Genomic DNA, 21,918 nt, shown 5'->3' on the forward strand with positions numbered 1-21,918 from the left:
GGGATCTGGTAGACAATGCCAGTCCTGCACTGGACATATTGATTGACATGATTGATGTTGCACACTTTCCTCTTTATATGTCTTTCGATTTTTCTTTGTACTGCGGCCCCTAATTTACTTAGTTTATTAGGGGCTGAAAAAAGAACATTAACTTCGTACTTAGCCCCCACTATTTTAAACCGGTGCGACAGTTTGTGAACATATGGCATGACGGTCAACCTCTTCCTTTCATTTTGACAAGACTGCACATCTGAGTGCACGCACATCTGAGGTGCACTCAGATGACTTCACCGCTTTTAATACTTTATCAGCACTTGGCACAGTAACCGAGTCCGGGTATCCTGCTTCCCTGCACTTGCGTACTTGGGCTAGGAGACTGCTGCTCATTTGATGAATACAAGATTTATTTACTGCCATACTTAAACAACTAGTAACAATTCCAGCTTTTACCAGTTTTGAGTGGAACGACTTATAGTTCAGTAGGGGCTTCTCGCTTCGGGGGGAATATTGCCAACACACATGGTCTGGTTCAAAAGTCAGTTTTAACTCAAGAAATTGCAAGCCATTTTGCTGGGGGACTTCATGCGTAAACGTCAGTCCCGGGCCATTTTGCGTAAAAACATCAAGAACTCGTGACACATATTCAAGATCTAGGGGCCTTCCAAACACCAGGAAATCATCCACGTAACGGAAAATGCGAATGACTGTTCCTGACAATTCATTCGACACTTGTCTATCAACGCGGCTCAGAAAGATATTGCTCAGGATAGGGGCACCCTCGCACCTATGCAGGCACCCGACTTTTGCATAAGTACTTTGCCTTCCCACATAATATACGTGTTATTGAGGTAGAATGACAACAGTTCTAGAAAGGACGCGGTTGGAATACCACAGGAATTCTGGAAGAGGCATTCATCGTTGTCTTCAGTAATACATAGCTGGACGTACTTCATGAGTTGGATATGTGGAAGTGAATATTACAAATCAACCACGTCTACGCTGAAGCCAGAGCAAGGGCCGGGATTTTCATCCCTGAGGAACCTTGCAAGTTTCCGAGTTGGGAACCATGAAAGGATCCACTACATTAAGTGCAGAGAGATGTCTGCACAGGTAAGTAGATACAACTAACTGCCAAGTGTTGCGCTCAGAAACTATTGCTCTAAACGGAATATCGTGTTTGTGGGTTTTTGCCGCAAAAAAACATTTCAAGCACTGAAAGCTCAGCTTCTTTAACCTTTTTCGCTAAATGTTCTAGACTGAGACTCTCCAGTAAAGCGACTGCGTTCCCCTTAGATCGTGCAGGAATTCTTTTAACACTTCTGAAATTCTTTTGAAGTGCATCACTGGCTTTTTTGGCGAACTGCTCCTCAGACAGCAGAACAAAAAATCCTTTATCCGTCTGTACAACACGCAGGTGATTTTCAGACAAATAGTTGACTAGGGATCGAAACTGATTTTGCTGCCCTTTCGAAATACCGCTGTTAGCAACCGCGTCAACGCAGTCAGGCTCACATCTTGGTCGAACTTCAGTTGTGGCTTTGAAGAAAACATCACGGGCCAATGCCAACTTTTCCAGTTTTCATACATGGTTCTAGGCAAAACTTGGGTCCTAGACGTAAAGTCCTCAGTTGCTTCGGATAGACATCGATGTCATCCAAGACTAGAAGCTTTCCTTCTGGGACAGGATGTCTCTTGGACTTTGGAAGAGATGGGCGTACCTTGTTCCACAGGAATTCGGTGAGCTGGTCTGTAGTCTTACACCATTCGCGAAAGACTCGTTGGTTAAGGCGATGGTTTCCGCCGCCACATCTTGTCCGCAGCATGTCCTTGAAGAATCTCGCCTGACGCCACCATTCGCTTTTTAGCATTTTGCACATTCTCTTCGTGTGGCCCACGGATGGAAGTATCCAACCGCAAAGTGATTGAAGATCCTGGGGACAGGTGTCATGACGGCAGTGCCAAGAAGCAGTCCGATCCCGACAGATACACACGGCGGTGATCGGTGAGAGTACTACTGGGTTTGACAGGTCTACGTTCTGACACATAAAAGAGGCCCACGTACAAGAAATGAACTGTAGAAGAACGGCAGGATCGTCGTCCTTGTTGCTTAGCGCTGCTTTAATATTGAAGTCTAGAGTCTGACGGAAACCCGTCTGGTGGGGATGGTACATGACGAAAGAAGAAGGCGCCGACCAAAAGAAAAGATGGGATGACGTTTCGGCTCCCCCACGGGAGCCTTGTTCACAATGAGGCATAACGTAGCTTCGTCTTTTATTTATTCACGGCGCATGAGCGACCCCAGACACCTGGCGTAGATTGGGGGCAAGTTCCTGTCATTTCGATTGAGCGTGTGCGCTGTCTGAATAACCAGAGATTCCAGATAGAGCCGTGACTTGCTGTCCCTTTCTTTTGCAATCACACGTGCCTCGGCCCAGTCTATGTTGTGTGCGGCGGAAACCGAGTGCTCGGCAAGCGCATTTTTACCTGCGCGCCGGTTTCTGACGTCACTCTGGTGATCCCGTATTCTTCGTTCAAAGTCACCCGACTCGCCGATATACACAGATGGGCAGTCCGCACAGGGTATCGAATACACGATACAATATGGAACATTTCCAACTCGCCCAATCTGCCGTTCTTCTACGGCCAGAGGTTGGTTCGCCGTGACACGCAGAAAGTATTTCATCTTGAAGTGCTGTCGGCACAACGAGGAGGTAAGCTGGCGAACTGGAACCGGGGTCCTTATAGAGCACACCTCGTTTCATGGAAAACGACGACAGGTGTCGAGAAAAACATTTAGGAACGGTGGCTGGCCGACCTACAGATAATCGATGAGGGGTCGTAACACTGGATCGGCGCGCTGCTGGGTTGACAAATCAGAAGAATGGATAGCCGCAAGGAAACTGATGTCGTCGTCCGTGTCGGGGGTTGCGAGTTCGACAGGCGCACGCGAGAGGGTGTCAGTGTCTTCATGCCTATGTCCGGACTTACAGATGATGGTGAGGTCAAGCTCCTATAGGCAAAGGCTCTATCGCGCCAGGCGTCCAGACGGGTTACGCAGGTTGGTAAACCAACACAGGGAGTGGTGGTCAGTGACCACTCTGAAAGGGTTACCGTAAAGATAGGGGCGAAATTTCGCAGCGGCCGAAATAATGGCGAGACATTCTTTTTCTGTCGTGGAATAGTTAATCTCTGCGCGCGACAGAGCGCGGCTTGCATAAGCGATGACTAGTTCAACGCCATCCTGGCGTTGCACGAGATACGCGCTTAAGCCGTTGTTGCTGGCGTCGGTGTGTATTTCAGTCACAATGGCCAAGAACGGGCGGCGCTTGAAGATGCAGGCGGAGCTCGGCGATAGCCACGCCTTGCTGATGGGACAAAACAAAAGGTGTGGCGTCCCTGGTGAGGCGAGTCAGCAGTTCTGCGAGGTCAGCGAAATTTTCGATAAAACGCCGATAGTAACTGCAGAGCCCTAGATAGCGGCGAACAGCTTTCTTGTCACGTGGCGGTGGAAATTCCGGAACCGCTGCAAGCTTGTCGGGGTCGGGCTTCCGGCCGGTGGTGCTACCGACATGGCCGAGAAATTTCAACTCCTGGTAACCGAAGTGGCATTTTTCGAGGGCTTCATTGTCAGGTTAGCTGAAAGAAGGGCTCCGAGGACCGTCCTCAGGCGTTCAAAATGTTGACTAAACGATTCGGCGAAAGCCACCACGTCGTCGAGATAGACTATGCAACACTGCCATTTAAGACTGGCGAGGACAGTGTCCATCATCCGCTGAAATATGGTAGCTGCAGAGCAAAGACGAAAGGTAGAACTTTAAACTCATAAAGGCCGTTGGGAGTGAAAAAGGCCGTCTTCTGACGGCCCCGTCCATCGACATCAATATGCCATTAGCCACTTCATTTAAAAGTTCGATGGACGAAAAATACCGAGCGCGTCGAAGGCGGTCGAGAGAGTCGTCAATACGTGGCAGCAATGGGTAAACGTCCTTCTTCGTGACAGCGTTCAGCTTCCGGTAATTGATGCAAAAACGCAGCGTGCCGTCTTTTTTTTTTTAACGAGGACAACCGTCGTGGCCCATGGGCTATTGGAAGGCTGGATAACGCGTAATCTTCGAGCATCTCCTGAACTTGCGACTTCATGACTTTTTTTCAATTCAATTCAAGTTTATTTGCATCTATACATGTACAGTTGACGGGAGTACAGACAAAAAGCCAAATAAATTCGGCTTGACGGGGTCTGTACCTCCTACAGAAATGGCACTGTGCACAATAAAGAGAACACAAACATACAAACTTCGCGCTCTGTCGACGATATACGCGATAGGGGTGTTGACGGATTGGGTGTACGTCATCTAACGTCACGATGCGGTGCTTGGTTATGGTAGTTTGGCGCACTTTCGATGAGGAGGTGAAACACTCTCTGAATTCAAGCATCAGTACACACAGCTCTTCCCGTTGTCTGGTTGACAGCGCGGAGTTGACGTCGAGGCTCTTGAGGGAGACGAGAGGCTGCACTGGTTCTGAGGAGAACCACTCGGAAACATCGGAGATGCGTTCGACAAAGCCTACGGCAGTGCCGCGAAAAAGATGTCGATGCTCGTGCGTAAAATTGGTAGCAAGTACCTCTGACTGGCCACTGTTAAGATGGATCAGACTGGGGGCCACGCACACGCCTTGCGTCAGCAGTAATGAAAGGTTGGTTTCAGCGATGGCATCACCGTCCTGAAGGCATTCGCACTCGGCAGTAATGAAGGCGCTGGTTCGAGGCGGCAGGGTGACAGTGTCCGTAGAAACAAGAAGCATCTGGCTTGGTCGCGGCGCATTGCTGAGGGCTACAGCATTATCAGTTGAAAACGTGACCTTGTAATCGCGAAGATCAATAATCGCCCCATATTCACGCCTAAGATAAGGCCGCGCGAAGTTATTCAGAATAAGAGAGCTGACCTCAAATGTGGACCCCCGGATTTGAACTCGGGCGGTGCACATGCCGAGAGGTGCAATCAGATGACCACCCGCCGTGCGAACGTGTGTGCCAGCCCATGGCATGAGAACCTTTTTGAGAATGGCGGCGAGCTGGCTGCTTAGAATCGAATAATCAGCGCCAGTATCTAATAAGGCTCCAACGTGACGGCCATAGAGTATCACTGGTATGTCTAAGGATAGCCGCTTGCGAGTTGTAGGCTCCGGAGGCGATGATCGGGCACAAGCGTCGTTGTCTGCAGGCTTTGCCACCGGTAATCGTCGGCGTTGCATGTGCGATGTAATGGCGTCAGTGCGTCAGAGGGATCAGTTAGCACGGGCGTTGTAATCGTCGATGCGCCCTCATGTGTCAGCGTCGAGGTGTCACAGCGATCGGAGACTGTGGACTTCGTTACCGTCGAAACGTCGTTATGTCGAGGGAGTGTCGACGTGCCGGAGTGAACGGTGACCGCGGACTTAGGAACCGTCGAGGCGTCGATGGGGGGTCCGCCGCACAGCGATGTCCAGCGAGCGCACCCTCTAAGGTCGCTGGCCGCAGTTTTCCCGCCGTGCGCTGGGCGACCGGCCCTGTGCCGCCCGGGAATAACTCGCGGTAGATGGTGAAGGACGACCCTGGGCGATGGGGATCGAGCCTGCTGCCGACGACACAGGCCAACGTTGATCTTCAAGGAAATCCGCGACGGCCCGGGGTCGTTGGCCATAGCGGGTTCGAGGAGAATCGGTGGGAAACCCTTCGAGGATCAGACGGCTGTAGGGGCAGTGCCGATACAGGTACGTGACCCGGTTCGCCACAGTGAAAGCATAGTGGGCGTCGGTCGTGTGTGCGCCACACGTCGGTTTTGCGCGCGGACGGTCGGGGAGCTTCCACGTACTGCAGCACGGGTGCAGGCGTCCCCCATACTTCAGCAAGAGCCGGAACGAAGGACGCCGAAGCCAGAGTGGGGCACCGCAAGGCTTCGGCTTTGGAGAGACGACGGTCAGGCGAGAAAGGAGGAGGGGTTGGTTGAGGCTCATCGGCAGGTAAGGACGGCCGGAGCGCTTGCTGCACCTCTTTGAGGACAAATGTCGCTATGGAGCAGGGAGCCGTGGCAGGTGCTCCGTATAGCTGGCGGAGTTCGTCGTGCACAATAGAACGGATGAGATCGCGTAGCTAGGAGGCGTCGGTTCCGTGGAATTGGAACTCACCGGAAACGGAGGCGGCGGACACGGGTCGATCGTACGCGGATGCTCTTTGCTGAAGAACCCTTTCAATAGTGGAAGAGTCGGCGACAATCTCCGAAGGGATGCGGAAAAGGTCAGCAGAAAGCTGCTCTTTGACGCCACGTATGAGATGGCGCAGCTGTTTGTCCTCGGACATTGCAGGGTCCGTGCGCCTGAAAAGGCGCGCCATGTCCTCTACATACGCTGAAACGTTCTCATTTGGGAGCTGAACGCGAGATTGCAGAGCGCATTCTGCCCGTTCGCGACGATCCGAGCTGCCGTAAGTTTCTAGCAGACGACGCCGGAACTCACTCCAGGAGGACAACTGCTCTTCGCGGTTTTCAAACCATGTCCGAGCACCGTCGTCTAGGCTGAAGCAGACGTTCCTGAGCTGGGCGGCGTCATCCCAAATTCGTATGACGAATCCCAAAGTTGTAAATATAGTCGCACATCGATTTCAGGGCATATCCCTTGGTGCTTGCCCCGAAGAGACGAGAATCGGATTAGACAGAGGAAGCTCTAGTCGAGCGAGGAGGATCTGCAACTAAATTCTACGGAGAGAAGCAAATCGCCGGCATAAGAGGAAAAAAGTCATGTATGGACTGAATTTCGCCACAAGACTCACAAAGCTTGGTCATAGATAACCCCGATCGACCTAAATAAAGATTTAGTCGCCGCATTCTGCAGTCCAAGAGGGTCATGGACACGTTTATTATCGCGTGCCAATCATCCACATCGGACGAAGAAGATGAAGAGCCAGAATTTGTCCGAGCGTCACGCAGAAGAAGGCGTTCTACCGAAGGGGTTGCCCGAAGGCTGTCTCTCTGCAGCGACGAGCTCAGGGGGAATCTCTCTGGCGTTCCTGACTGCTGTTCTGTTGACGTGGCTCAGCTACCCAGGCTGCGGGGCAGTGGCTAAGTACCTGGCGGTGTTGCGTTAGCTTGCTAAATTTCTCCTTCTTTTTGTCTGTGCCTGTTTGCTCCTGTTCTGGGGTGATTGGGTGCGGGACGAGAGCTTAATGTCGACTTCTTCTCCTGGCCAGGGGTTTTCCCCTTGGTCGGCATCTCTTCCTAAAGACCAGCTCCCACTTGATCTCTTTTTCCGCAGCGGTGTTTCAAGCATTCCAGTCGCATTAGTGCCTTCCGATGGAGGCGCTATCCGACTGAACAACCCGGAGGCAGTGCAGGCGGCCCTTCAGTCCACATCGAAGCACTTTATGCACATTACCGATGTCCGGCAGTTCGGCAGGGGTGGTGTTTTGTGCCGGTCGTCGGATAAAGACTGTATTGAAGATCTTCTAAAGTGCACGACCTTCGCCAGCCACCCGGTGAGCGCATTCATTCCGCCTCATCTCGCATGTTCCAAGGGCTTGGTCCGAGGGGTCGACTCTCGATTGAGCCCTGCGGAAACGCTTGAGAGCCTCTCGCCTGCGGGAGTGATTGCTGTCCATCGATGCAGCAGGCTGGTTGACGGAGTAAAAATTCCTACGGAGTCCGTCATTGCCACATTTGCAGGATTATTTTGCCCTTCAGAGATTAAGGTGTGGCCATTGGTTTTTCGAGTTGATGCCTTTAACTCTCGGCCCCTTCAATGTCAAAACTGCTGGCGATTTGGCCACAGCGGCAAAGCCTGCAAATCGGCCTTACGCTGCTGTGCCTGTGGGGAACGTCATTGCAGAGAGGAATGTCCTGAACAGCAAGAGAAGTGTTGTTTGTGTAGCGGTGCTCATCCTGCTGATTCGCCTGACTGTCCTGCCCGAGCACAAGAAGTTCAGGTGCTCGAGCTTATAGACAAGCGCAGATGCACGCGGAGAGAGGCTTTTGCCGCAGTCAAGGAGAGAGCCTCTGCCTACTCTAGTGTGGCCGCCAAATGCCCACCTATAATGGATTCTAGTTTGTCCCAGGCTATTACAGCGGCAGTTGAGAAAGCTGTGGCAAATGCAATGGATCGCATTATGGAAACCGTGTCCACGTGCATTTCGCAGGTCATAGCTGCTCAGATGACCAATCTTCTGCAGGCGTCCCCCACTCCGCTCTTGTCTTCTTTGGCTTCGGAAGCTACCCCTCCTTCTGTAGTAATCGATTCCGCTCCACAGGGCCAAAAACAATGTGAGCAACAAAAGACCTCTCAGCCCTCTCCTTCGAATAGAGTTATGGACGCATCCTCTATGGATTGTATTGATATGGAGTGTGATCTCCGCGCCCAGAAACGAAGTGGGTCTCCTCTGAATATTGCAGGTCCATCTTGCCCCCAGTCAAAGACAAAGAAAAGTAACGCAAGTGAAAACGCTAAGACCAGTATTCTAGAAAAGGCAGTCGCGGCTGCGGCACTTCCGCCAAGATAGGGTTCTTAAGTGTCCTCCAGTGGAATTGTCGATCAATATTCTCAGCTTCAATAGATTTAAACTGCCCATGCAATCAGCTTCTACCAGATTTAGTTGCTTTACAGGAAACATGGCTAACTCCAAATTTCAATTATCATCTCAAGGATTACCATCCGTTCCGGCTTGACCGGTCATCACGAGGGGGAGGGTTGTTATTGCTCATATCTAAAAAGTTTTGCCACAGGGCATGCATTTCTTTTCAATATGCGGACAATGAATGTGAAATCCTTGCGGTTGACCTCAGTGTCCCAGGTCAACAGCCCTTTACGGTAGCTAATGCATATTTCCCGTCTGGTGTGCGTGCCACTCGCCCCCTTGACTCACTCATGTCTAGTAGCCGATCTCAGGTTCTATTACTTGGCGACTTCAATTCGCACCATGTGACTTGGGGGTTTAAAACAGACAGCTTTGGTTCTAGGCTATTTGATTGGGCTTCTGGCAACAACTTGATCTGCAACAATTCCGGATTGCCTACGTTTGTTCGCAGTCAATGCCGCTCTGCCCTGGATTTAACTTTTTCCTCCCCAGGAGTCTCCGTTATGTCTTGGGCGCCTGTTGACTGTGCAACAAACAGTGATCATCTACCGATTAGTTTCAAGTTTGCGTGTAAATTAACTCTTCCTGAGCGACATCAGCGCACGTTAATAAATTACAATTGCTTTAAAGACACTCTAAAATCAGCCCTCAAAATCACTTCAGACACTCGCGCTCAGATAAGTGCCGAAAGCAAGGCTGCACATCTATGTTCAGTACTGGACCATGCAAGGCAAAAGTCTGAATTTTTGGTTAAGAGAACAAAGGGTGCAATCGCGAACAGTTGGTGGAATTCTGAGTGCACGCGTGCATATAGACGACGGAAAGCAGCTTGGAAGAAACTTCTCATCAATCAATGCCCAAAAAATTGGCTGGATTATAAGTATGTTGCAGCAACATTTAAGCGCACTGTCGCCCGTGCAAAGGAGGAGTATAATACAAATCATTATGATTTCCTTTCCCAATCGGGTAGTAAACGAGCCTTGTTTAGTTTCATGAGGCGCAACAAGGTGATTCCTCCGACTGCCAACATTGAATCCCTCGTTCAGTCCCCTGCTGACATCTCAAAGGCCTTAGAAGATATTGCGTGTGGCCTAGAGCTTCGCTCTACATCTGCTTTACCTTCTCCTACTATATTCACATGCACCTCAAGTGATTTCACTGAGGTCTCTATGCCTGAGCTGTCGCAAATTGTTCTGCGCTTATCCCCAGCGGCTCCTGGCCCCGATAAGGTCACTTCATCTATGATCAAAATTTTGTTCAATGAATCTCCTGCAGACCTGTTGGCTCTAATTAACCATTCTATTAAAGGTCCTTGGATACCGCATGAGTGGCGTCTTGCTGAAATAGTTCCATTGCTTAAAAAGCAAGGGGAGGGCTTAACTTTAGACAATATACGCCCTATTTCGTTAACATCGAACCTAGTGAAATTGGTGGAAAGGGTCCTTCTCGGCCGTGTCATGTCATTCATTTCAGAAAATGCTGTATTGAATCCATGTCAAATTGGTTTCAGGCCGGGTTGTTCAATTTGGTGTGCTCATACTGATCTTGAGAGTCGTATTAAATTAGCTCGCAATAGAAAACAGTTTGCTGCGCTTGTCACCTTGGATATCAGTAAAGCATACGACATCGTGGAGCACTCGACTCTGTTACTCAGATTACAGGAACTCAACTTCCCGAGCAATTTTGTAGCCTGGATTTCTGCTTTCATGGAAAATAGAGAATTTTATTTCCGCCCAAAAATAGTGGTTCCTCAAGGAGATTTCAACAGACAAGAGGCGTACCGCAAGAATCGGTTCTCTCACCTGGTCTTTTTGACATTTTTCTATGCTCAATTCAGGCATTCAAATGTGGAAACTTATGTGTACGCCGACGATATTGCATTTTTTGCATCAGCAGGTGGCATTCACACTCTTTATCGAACCCTGCAAAATTACCTCAATGTTCTTGACAACTGGCTAGGAAGAATTCATCTGTCCCTTAATGTGAAGAAATGCGCATTGTTAGTATTTCCAGTTTCTGTTCCTGTAAACATCTGCCTGGTCTATAGAAATAACATAATACCTCAAGTTCAGACGGTGAAGTATCTCGGTGTAATATACGACTCTACTCTCTCCTGGCGGCCACACATTGAGCAAGTTTCTGCAAAAGGAGTTCGGGCCATTGGCATCCTGCGCAGGCTTTGTAGTGCTACGTCAGGCATGAGAAGGCATACGCTTCTGATGATTTATAAAATGTACGTCCGCCCAATTTTGGAGTTCGGGTGTGTTTTATTCTCAGGAGCTCCTGCCTATAAACTTCGCCCTCTTGTGCTTTTGGAGCGTGAGGCGTTGCGCCTTTGTCTGGGGCTTCCAAAATATGTCGCCAATGCTGTTCTGCACCTTGAGGCGCGAATGCCTTCGTTATCAGCTAGGTTTCGCCTTTTAACAGTTCAAACATTTTTAAAATTGTGCGACTCCCCTCTTCACGCTTCCAGTATAATATTTCTTAGTCAACCTTCCGCCTTTTTTAGTGCTGCCTGGTCTCGATTTCATACCCCGCAGATATGTTACGTGCAGTCCCTCCTTGATCGCATAAATATCCATTTCACTGATGTCCGCCAAATATATAACAACTCCTCATCTGTCCAGATTGAATTCGATGACATTTTCCCATCGAATGCAAAGCTGCAGCCCTTCCCGCTTCTTCAGGGTCTATTGCAGGACCACCTAAGGTCCTTTCCCTCTCATGTTCTTATTGCTACCGATGCCTCGCAGGATCGCGAAAAGGCAGGTGTGGGAATTTTTTCACCTTCACTGGATTGGTCTTTTTCTCTCCGTATTCCTGACTTCACTCCAATTTTTCTGGCTGAATTATTAGCAGTAATCTTAGCCTTACGAAAATTAGAATCTACCGTTTCCCAGGTCGTGGTTATGACAGACTCTCTGTCCATTTGCTCTTCCTTATTCTCGCCCACTGACTCTCGGCCATTACGCCTCTTTAAGTTCCTGATTCCGCTGCATCTAAATTCGGTAAGGTTGCTTTGGGTACCAGGTCACATGGGCTTTCACTTAAATGAGGTTGCAGATTCCTTAGCAAGAGCCTCTCTCAGCGGCCCAATTGTTGCTGTCCTACCATCGTGTGCATATACAGCTGCGGTGAGGTTTCGCAGCTACACAATATTTCAGGAATTTGCTGCCTCGGCTCTTACATCGTCTCCCGAATATCAGCATCTTCTGCATCCTTGGAGTAGCAAAGACTGGCGCTCCCGCAGACTAGAGGTCTCTTTCACGCGCTTGCGTTGCCGGGTTCCCCTTCTAAATTTCTACCTTCACAGATCTGGCCTGGCAGCTTCCCCACTGTGCCCTTTTTGTGCCGAACCTGAGACAATGGATCACTTCCTGCTGTTCTGCCGCCGCTTTTCTCATTTGAGGAAGCGTCTTTTGCAAATTCCATTTCATCAACTGGGCTTGCCTGTGTCTTCCGCGGTTGTTCTTTCCATTGGCGCTTCTTTGCTTGGACGAAGCGACAGGAGTGTGCGCTCTGCTGTGCAAAATTTTCTTCAAGAAACGCAGCGACTCCCATTCTAATTTCTTTTTCCTGATCTCTGTCAGTAAGACATTGCAACATTACAGGCATTGTGTACTATTATGCACATTAAGCAATTGTCCCGTCTTCGATCTCCAAGTTAACTGGACCCCTTTCCTTCCCTCTTCCAATCTATCAGACTACATACTATTTCCACTGCTTTTCCCGTCAAAAATTTCCTGTATCCAGTAATTAACCGCCTGTGTCTTGGCCACTCCCCCGTAGTGGGTATGTGCCAGCAACGTCTGAGGCCTTCCTTCCTTCCTTCCTACCGAGAGACTGGTCGCTGCATCCGCACTCGCCCAGAAATTTCTGTTAGGACTACTACTCAGCGAAGAGGCGAGGTCCATCTCCTCAGGACCATCCCCGGAGGTCATGGAGAGGCATGGTCGACAGGAAGATGACAGCGTCGAGGCAAGCCGCCTTGAACGTCCGAAGGCCCCATCGAAGGCGCGCAGCTACTACCGAAAGGAGGAACGGGAGCACTCGCGGTCCGGCAGCGAAGCCGGCAGCGTGGAACGCACGGGCCGTGACCGGACTCCACCATCGCCGAGCCCTTCAAGGCCTGAGAACGCTGCCTCACCCGGCCCAGATGAGCCGGACATGTCGCGGAGGCAGTCCAACGCGGATGTCGACGGGGAGCCTGTTGCACGACGAAACCTGGCTTAGTCTGCCTCGTACAAGTCCGGCCGCGGTGCCCCTGTCGGCCAGAAGAAACGGGGACTCGAAAGGGACAAGAGCCAGAACAGCATCCGCTCGGACCGTGGCGTGCCGGCTGCTGCTTCAGTGGTTGCCGGAAAAAAAGCACGGCCGAGACAAGACGAAGACAAGGAATCCCCGGCGTCCGATAGCCCCGCTAATGCCGCCGGCAAGGTCAGCAAGTATAGCGAAAGGGAAGAACGCCCTAAAAAGAGTCCATCAGGCGCAAAACCGAAACCTAGCGCGGCTGGAAAAGGTTCTTCACAAGGAAAGAAAGGCAGCTCTCCCGCATCACTTCCGAAGCACTCAGATGCATCCCCGGCTACACCCAAGGGCGAAGGCGACGAAGAAGCTGCCGACGAGAAACCAGAGCCGCAACTTATTGGTGGATGGCTAAACATTCTGGTATGTGTCTACCACTCATTCTTCACTAACCGTTGGCCTCTGTTTCGGTTCCTGCACTGCCTTGGAAGTGAAAACAGTGGCAGTATAGTTTCGGCATTTTTTTCTGCACAATCGGCCACTTACTGTGTGTGGTGGACGATATGAGGCCCGTGGGAATATGATATCTGCTTCCCCTCTCATCTCGAAATTCTTCAGAAATTGATGCTCCTTTAGATTGGTACCTAGCAACGCGCCCAGTTCTAGGCGGCTGGTGCGAATAACCCACTGATTTTTCCTCTATATTGAGCGTCACCTAGGGTAACGGTTTTCCATGCGATTCTTCACTGTACACGCCATGTTGAAAGCTATGAAAATCTGAATCACGCTAAATTCCGGCAAATTATGCTCAGGTTCCTGAAACCGCTACTCCAAGAAGAAAACGAATTTCATGGGTGGAGGCATGTTTTCTAAGCATCTCATTCTGTTCGCTATTTTTTTTTCTGGCTGGATTTGTGTTTACCTTGAGTACGCTGATAAGACTGAGACAAAAGCAATGTTGCCGCGATCTTCCGCTGTCCTAAAGATAACAGTTCACCTTTGCTTGCAGCGTGGGACTGCTCCTGCCCCTCTAGATGTCCCTCAGAGCGAGGCGGGAACTTCTGGTCCCAGGGTGGGCCGCCAGAAGGCCGTTCCGGCCAAGAGCGGCCTCAAGGTACGTCACACCAAAATGTTGCAGCTTCTCGACCTCCTTAGATCAGGCGTGACCAAAGAATAGTCGTATGTATGCCACTAAACATGCAAGCTTTAAAAGGCCCTGTTGGTTACGAAACGAGCATTATGAGGAGTATGTAAGAAAATAACTTTTTAAAATCCCTAAAGCGCCGTTTAGGGACGGAGAATTTAATTAAAAGCGACGAAATGCGATGGCTTCGTTCTATTCTCTTCAGTTCCATTCCTCCTTCTAGTCTATTCCAAATCTGATTCTATTATAATTCCAACTGCGCAACTGTGCACCGCGTGTCACACTGATATATCGCGGGGAGTGCTCATGCTACTACCATGGCAGCGCGCCACTTTTCTGCATGCACTTATGCCGAGATTGCACCCAGCGATGCAAGTTTAACGATGCCGCCCGAGCCCTCCACTACCACCACCAGCACATTTAAGCCCCAGTACAGGCCGGTTATCTGTGTTGTGGATGCCATGTGAGTAAACGACCCTGGTTCATTGGCCTTTCACCTGTTTTCCTGCGCGAATTATCGCTAGTGTTTCAATTAGTCTTCGGAGTATAATTGTGCTCTATTTTATTTGTGCCTCAAGGGAATCACATGAGGGGTAGGCCTACATCAGCATTAAGCAATTAGTTCCTGTAGTGGTGTCTCGAACCAATCGTGGGCACTGTATGGCACAGCTTCCGTTGGCAAGCTGTTCCATTCTCTGGCAGTCTGGTTTAAGAATGTCTTGAGATGGGCAGAGGTGGATGCATAAATTTCAGGTGGTTAATACGGCGTGAATCACGGTGGACTGGGGAGATGACGGAAGTGCTCAGGGCTGAATGGTAGAACTTATGACAAAGGCAAAGTCTGGTTATCATGCAGCGAGATTCAAGGCAAGGGAGGTTAACTTGATAGTTTAATGATGCAAAGCTAGAGCGGTATGAATAATCTGAATATCACGGTGTGGAGTACTGACCGCGACCTGCCGACTCAAGCCGCCGCCCTACAATAAGTCATAGATATTCTGGTGGAGGTGAGATCGATCTCGTGTCCAGTACCCCAACGGTTAGCCGGCGCTCCAGTCCTATACCCGTCAAGACGCCCGTCCACCGTGCTCACCGCCGGATTCGAGGCTTACCACCTGAGCCTGACACATCGGGTATGTCCTCGGAACAACTTTGGCGCCGCCTCGATGCCTGCCGCGACCACCCCAATGCTTGGCGCGTCCACACCCTACTTCACGCTCCAGAACCCCCGCATCACGAAGTCCCTCCACGTCGACATCGTTGAGGACGTGGAAAACTGGTTGCAGCACTACGAGCGAGTTTCCGCTTTTAACCAGTGGGATGACGCCGCCCAGCTCGGGAACCTCTACTTCAGTCTAGGCGACGGCGCTCGGACCTGGTGGCGCGCGGATTGAAAGACGTTGAAGTTCGCCGTCTCTCCCACCGAAGGACGTGCTGCCGAGCCCTCTCTTGCCGGGTCCCTGTCTTGTCACCAACACCGTGAGAATATTACGTTGACTTATGCTTCTTCAATTCGTCTTCAGTTCTCAGTGTGAAAAACTGCGTACGAGTTAGTCGCCAACCGCTGGCGGTTCCGTAAACATTCTACGACACTAATTTGTCTCCACCTTCCCTGAACCCTTCTTCAAGAAAGTTCGACCGTAAAAATATTGGGCTTGACAATACAAGAATTAGGAACAGGGTCTGCTTGGCTTTCTCGAGCTAAAAAGTAATCGATTCAGGCATTTGTGTGCTACTAAAACAGGCGGCGCCCGCTTTCATGTTGCAGGACAGTTGCTGATGGATTTTTATGGCGCAAGGGCATCTGTGGCCAAGGAGCGCTATGGCACATGGTATTTTCGACTGCTCAAGGTGGGGTCAAAGACCCATTTCCCAAGCATTTCACCCTAAAGAAGCCGAGCACCACACCAGGTGAAAGCTTGTACCCATTGTATTACCGGCGGGTACCCGGCGCAACTGGGTATCGAAACCCGCACCTCCCGCATGCGAGGCGGATGCTCAACCACTCCGCCACCTCTGCGGTGGCCAACTGCTGGCAGTTGGTGCGAGAGGTTGTGCAATCGCGCCTTGTTTACCAAGCCCGATTCCAGCATTCGACTAGGGCTCAATGGGATCGCCTTGAAGCTGTTAATCGAGGCAATGAGGACAATCACTTGCCTTCCCCGCATCACCCCGATCGTGGTGCTGCGAGAACAGGCGCAGCTGAATCCGTTAGATGAGCTGGTGCAACGACGACGCGATGCTCGGCAGCTTAAGTCTAACCTTACACACACAAGGGGTGCGCTGAGGCCATATGCTTCAACGCACTTCATTCTCAGTTCTCTCTCCCTGCCGTTTTTTGGAGCTAAGCGACAAAAAAACCAACGATATACGTCGGCGGTATCCCCGCGGCGTCGTCGTTTCACGACCGAATTACAGAGCAAGACGCCAATCTGCCGCATGGCTCCATCGTTATGTACATTGACGCGAGCAACCAGGCCTGCGAAACAACTGCAGTTTACAGCCCTTGCAAGCCTGCCCTGAACAGAACGTCCAGGTTTCGCCTCCCAGAATATCCTTCCTCCTCCCGTGCGGAGATGCTTGCGGTAAAAGAGGCACTTTGCCCTGTGGCCGCCATTCCCGTGCTACCTACAGCCCGCATTGTCATTCGCACCGACGCCCTTCACACCACGTGCCTACTACGACGTGTCAGTTGCACCCCAGAAACTTGCAATAACGTCCATCGTCTAGCAGCACGCATCCCGCAGCGAATCCTAATTGAGTGGTTCCCACGTGACGCCCTGTGCTCACAAAGCCGTGCAGATTCTGCAACCCGCCTTGACCATGTCTTTGCCTCGAGTCCTCGCTCTGGATGACACCGCCCTCGTTTTAGCAAGAAAAGAACACCTCTGGCGCCGCTTACGTGCTCTAATCCCTCCATGTGCGGTAACCCTCCCTCGCCATCTTACTAGTATACAGATTTCGCTTCGGAAGATCCCGGTCGGGGTTGCCCTAACTCCCGCTGTGACACGAAAGTGGCCGCAATTTCAATGTTTATAACCCCGCCCCGGGTGTCCAGTCTGCAAGAACAGAAATACTGAGGCCGATATTCACCCCCTGCTGTGGGTTTTCCCGGTGCTGAAGCCGACGAGATTTTGGCACCCGACAGCACTGTGTCTCTCGTCGAACAATCCTGATTCATATACCACATCATCGTTCACCCCTCGACTTCATTACATCAGCGAACCTTTTTATTTATTTAAGCATCCTCGTCATCTATCATTACCTACCCTTTTACTCCCCCAGGCAATAAACATCGCTTTAAAAACATAATTACGAATATAAGAAATGCGGCGCGCGATTCTGGATGGATTCTAGGGCTTTGTTAAGATTCACTTAATGGAGTCCCCAACAGCTGATGCATGTTCAGGTTGCCGTGAGGTAAAAGGCTGCGGTAAGCCGTATGTTGCATTTCAGGTAGGTATATATATATGCTGTTATATTCATAATGTGGGCGTCCAAATTAGATCCTGTGTTCGGCTGATCCTTAGGTATTTGTATGATGGTGCATGTCCTATCGCTTCTCCGCATATGCTGTAATTTGATGGACGATACCAGTGACCAATTATTATCCATAAATGAAATGGTCATATGATCAGTAAATGCTCTTGTGCAAGACTGGCGGTGCCAGGCTAACCTAGACGACCTACCGCTCTTCGGGCGATACCAAGGGAGTGGCAAATTATAAAAAAGAAGAGCACGTGTTGTGGACAGGCCGCCCACACCAGCGCCTTTACCTTGATCATGGAGAAGTGCATGGGATTTAACGTCCAGCACCTGTGGGTAGGCCGCGAGAGAATCCTTAGTAGAGGAATCCTGATTATTTTGACTGCCTGAGATTCTTTTTTGTGCCCTGACATTACGCAGCTGACATTACGCAGCAATGCTGCTTGGATTTAAGTCGGTTACAGCGGCCTGGATTTGGTATCGCACTTTACGGGATTGCCTAGTAAGCATGCAGAGGCTCGCACTAGGCTTGCGGAAGCATCTTCTGTTCTAGCGCAGCCTCCTAAAGTCGCTAGGTAGCCATCAAGATGAAAACAAACCGGCAGCAGCACAGCAGAAAGCTACCCGGGATCACTGTGCAAAATGAACTTGAGGCACACCTGAGGCAGTGTGGGAGTAACGTATTTCGTTCGCCATGTCCTGTGCAGGACGCGGCTATGGACAAGGGTGGCGCCGTTAAACAATCTCATGGTTCGCTTACACGCAAAATATAAATACCCACGAGAGCACCAGATTAGATGGCCGTTGCCGTAGCTCAGTAGGTAGAGCACCGGACGCGATATTCGGAGGTGGTGGGTTCGGATCCCACCGGCAGCATGGTTGTTTTTTCTCCTGCTTTGTAAGCAATTTTCTTTAAGAACCTGATTAATTGAAGTATTTTTCTCCCATTGATCAACACGAGAAGCTAAATAAATAGAAACATTCCCCTATGCACCTCGGTTTAAGTGACTGTTGGCTTCCTTCAAATGTTTATCAAAAACGAGCCCTTCATTTCCTTTGCCTAGTAAACTGACACACGCTTAAAAATGTAAGAAGGGTTTAGTGAAGTTTCGACTGGGGACCAGCCTTCTTCAGAGTTGAAACGTCCGTAAACCTTTTGTTATGTTATTAAGCGTGTGCGAGTCTACTGTATAAGTGTATAACTTCTGGTTCATATATATATATTATATATATATATATATATATATATATATATATATATATATATATATATATATATATATATATATATATATAAGGAAATGAGGGGCTCGTTTGACAAACTTATAAAGGGAGCCAACAGTCACCGAAACCAAGGTGCAAAGGGGAATGTTGAATTCTTTTTTCAATGTGTAGGGATGATCAGTGGGACAATATTACTTCGAATCATCTATCGCTGAAAGAAAATTACTTATAAAGCAGCAGAGAAAAACAACCATGCCGCCGATGGGATCCGAACCCACGACCTCCGAATATCGCGTCCGGTGCTCCTACCAACTGAGCTACTTCGACGGCCGTCCAATCTGCTGCTCTCGTGGGTATTTATGTTTATTGCGTGCAAGCGAACCTTGAGAGTGTTCACCAGCGACACACTCGTCCATAGCGGCGGACGTGGCACGTCCTGTATTACTGCGAATGTGACGTGGAACGTCATCTAACGGCGAGGGCGGACACTGCGCGAGAGCCCTCTTATGCTACCTATGGCATCAAGACTGCCAGAACCGAGACCCTCGTTAAGCTATTAGCAGACAAGTTAAGGGAAATGAGGGGCTCGTTTGACAAATACATGAAGGAAGCCAACAGTTACCGAAACCAAGATGCAAAGGGGAATGTTTAATTTTTTTTAATGTGTAGTGCTGATCTGTGGGATAATATTACTTCGATTAATCTATCGCTTAAAGAAAATTACTTATAAAGCAGCAGAAAAACAACAATGCCGCCGGTGGGATCCGAACCCACGACCTCCGAATATCGCGTCCCGTGCTCTTTACACACACACACACACACACACACACACACACACACACACACACACACACACACACACACACACACACACACACACACACACACACACACACACACACACACACACACACACACACACACACACACACACACACACACACACACACACACACATATATATATATATATATATATTTCCTCACAACAATATATATATATATATATATTTATATATATTGTTGTGAGGAAAGGAAGGCACTATGAACCAGAAGTTATACACTTATACATTAGACTCACACACGCTTTAAAGCATAACAATGGTTTGCGGACGAGTCGACTCTGAAGAAGGCTGGTCCCCAGTCGAAGCGTCACTAAACCCTTCTTACATTTTTAAGCGTGTGTCAGTTTACTTATGTATATATATTTATATATATATATATATATATATATATATATATATATATATATATATATATATATATATATATATATATATATATATATATATACACCTGCCCTCAGGGTGGTGACCTGGTGAAAGATTGGCCACTGTAAGTGCCAGCGCACTAATGCAGCCATAAGCCTCGTCGCCACCTACAATTTTCGCTCGCTTCTCTGGTAAATCTTGAAATGTGTGTAAACGCAGGCATAAATTCGTGTTTCACTACGACCTTCTTGCAGTAATGATCGCGGTCTATGGGCTCGATCTATATGACACGCGTTTTCACTTCTTGCTGCCGCAGGTACATCTTCAGTCGACAATCCAGCAACGGCTTCCACTACAGCCTTAAGGCCATCCCCAATCGTTACTGCACAGCGATGGTCTACTACTCTGTGGGCATTTCACACGGAAACCGCGCTGAGTACAAACTGGATAGGAATCGAGCCAAAGATGCCCTCGAGGAGCTCGTGTACTCAGCCAGACGCCGCCACCGCAATCAGAGCATTCCCGTCTACCTGACCGTCGGCGGATCGCGGAATGACAGCACGGGAATCGCTGAAGCATTGGAGGCGAACATGTTGCATACATCCATTGAACTTCTTCCTGGTACTCAAGGTGTTCAGACAAGTGGCGTGCAGTTTTGCGGTGGGCACCCCTCGACAGCTGATGAAATCGGCGGCCACTTTGCACCGTTGTTTTGGAGTCCAGCTATGTTCGCGTTAGCCGGGCGCATGTGACATCGGCTGACCGCTATATCTGTTCTGCACAACGCCCAACCTTCTTGTCAATCACCAACTGGTTGCTACGAAATTTTTGACAATCCTACCTCACGGCTGTCAGTAGTTAGACTAAGGAGTAATAGCACGGCACCTGCCGCGGTGGCTCAGTGGTTAAGGCGCTCGGCTTCTGATTCAAAGTACCCGGGTTGGAACCCGACCGCGGTGGCCAGGCTTCGATGGAGGCGAAACGCAAAAGGCGCCCGTGTACCGTGCGATGTTAGTGCACGTTACAGATCTCCACTTGGTCGAAATCATTCCGGAGCCCTGCAATACGGCACCTCTTTCTTTCTCCTTTCACTCCCTCCTTTATCCCTTCCCTCACTGCGCGGTTCAGGTGTCCAACGATATATGAGACAGATGCTGCTATTTCCTTTCTTCAAAAACCAACCAATCTGTGACAAGCGATATACCGTATCTTTTCTGATTCTGCAAGTTCTAAACGTACGCTTTTTGAGTTACAAGAGCGGCTTTTCCGCCCTAGTATTGTCATCGATGTAGCGCATCAGAATACATCTAAGACTTGTTTATTAGTAGGTTGGTTAACTAATATTGAGTACTTATGATATTGCTGTCAGCCTCCTTAATTATCGAGAGACGTATAGCCCACCGCAATATCCATATCAGTTTTCAGAAATCCGAAAACGCAGTTACCCTTCGCACTGTGGCCCAACAAATTTTTGGATGTTTCCATGAGTTACGTGCGCTGGAAGAGCTGCTTTGCCTGCAAAGCTTTTTCGAAAGTGCATGTATTTTGGCACGGTATAACCAGAATTTGTTGGGCCACAGTGCCGATTGTAACTGCGTGTTCGAAATTCTAAACACTGATATGGCTAATTACTCAATATTAGTCAACCAGCCTACTACTTACCACATTTTGCCTGTAGCTATGTTTAAAAAGCTAAAAAATGCTATGTTTAAAAAAGTGCTCTTTTAAAGCAAGGCACTTATTTTTTTTTCAATTTCAGAACATATCAGGTGACACACCCTGTAATTGTTAACTTTTAAAGCCTTCACAATACATGGGCTGTTTGAAACCCTCAGGAGTGCCTGAAGCCTGTCAATGAATGATGCCTTAGCTAATCGTAACTTAAATGCTAGTCATAGATGTGCGCCTTGCAATGGACCCGCCGCGGTGGCTCAGTGGTTAGGGCGCCCGTCCACTAAGCCAGAGTACCCGGGTTTGAACCCGTCCATGGCGGTCGCGTTTCGATTGAGG

The 21,918-nt window shown here is 49.4% G+C and overlaps 1 protein-coding gene across 1 annotated transcript in view; it reads left to right on the forward strand.

The window, feature by feature from the left end:
- The window catches only part of LOC144111257 (uncharacterized), a 168,328-nt gene extending 147,788 nt beyond the window's left edge, over window positions 1-20,540 (forward strand). Inside the window, exon 4 of the mRNA XM_077644486.1 lies at window positions 20,225-20,540. Coding sequence (XP_077500612.1) covers window positions 20,225-20,442 — 218 coding nt within the window. The 3' untranslated portion in view covers window positions 20,443-20,540. The remainder of the gene's footprint in view (window positions 1-20,224) is intronic.
- The last annotated feature ends 1,378 nt before the right edge of the window (window positions 20,541-21,918 follow it).

The sequence above is a fragment of the Amblyomma americanum genome, chromosome 11 (genome assembly GCF_052857255.1).
Source record: "Amblyomma americanum isolate KBUSLIRL-KWMA chromosome 11, ASM5285725v1, whole genome shotgun sequence".
Classification (NCBI taxonomy): Eukaryota; Metazoa; Arthropoda; class Arachnida; order Ixodida; family Ixodidae; genus Amblyomma; species Amblyomma americanum.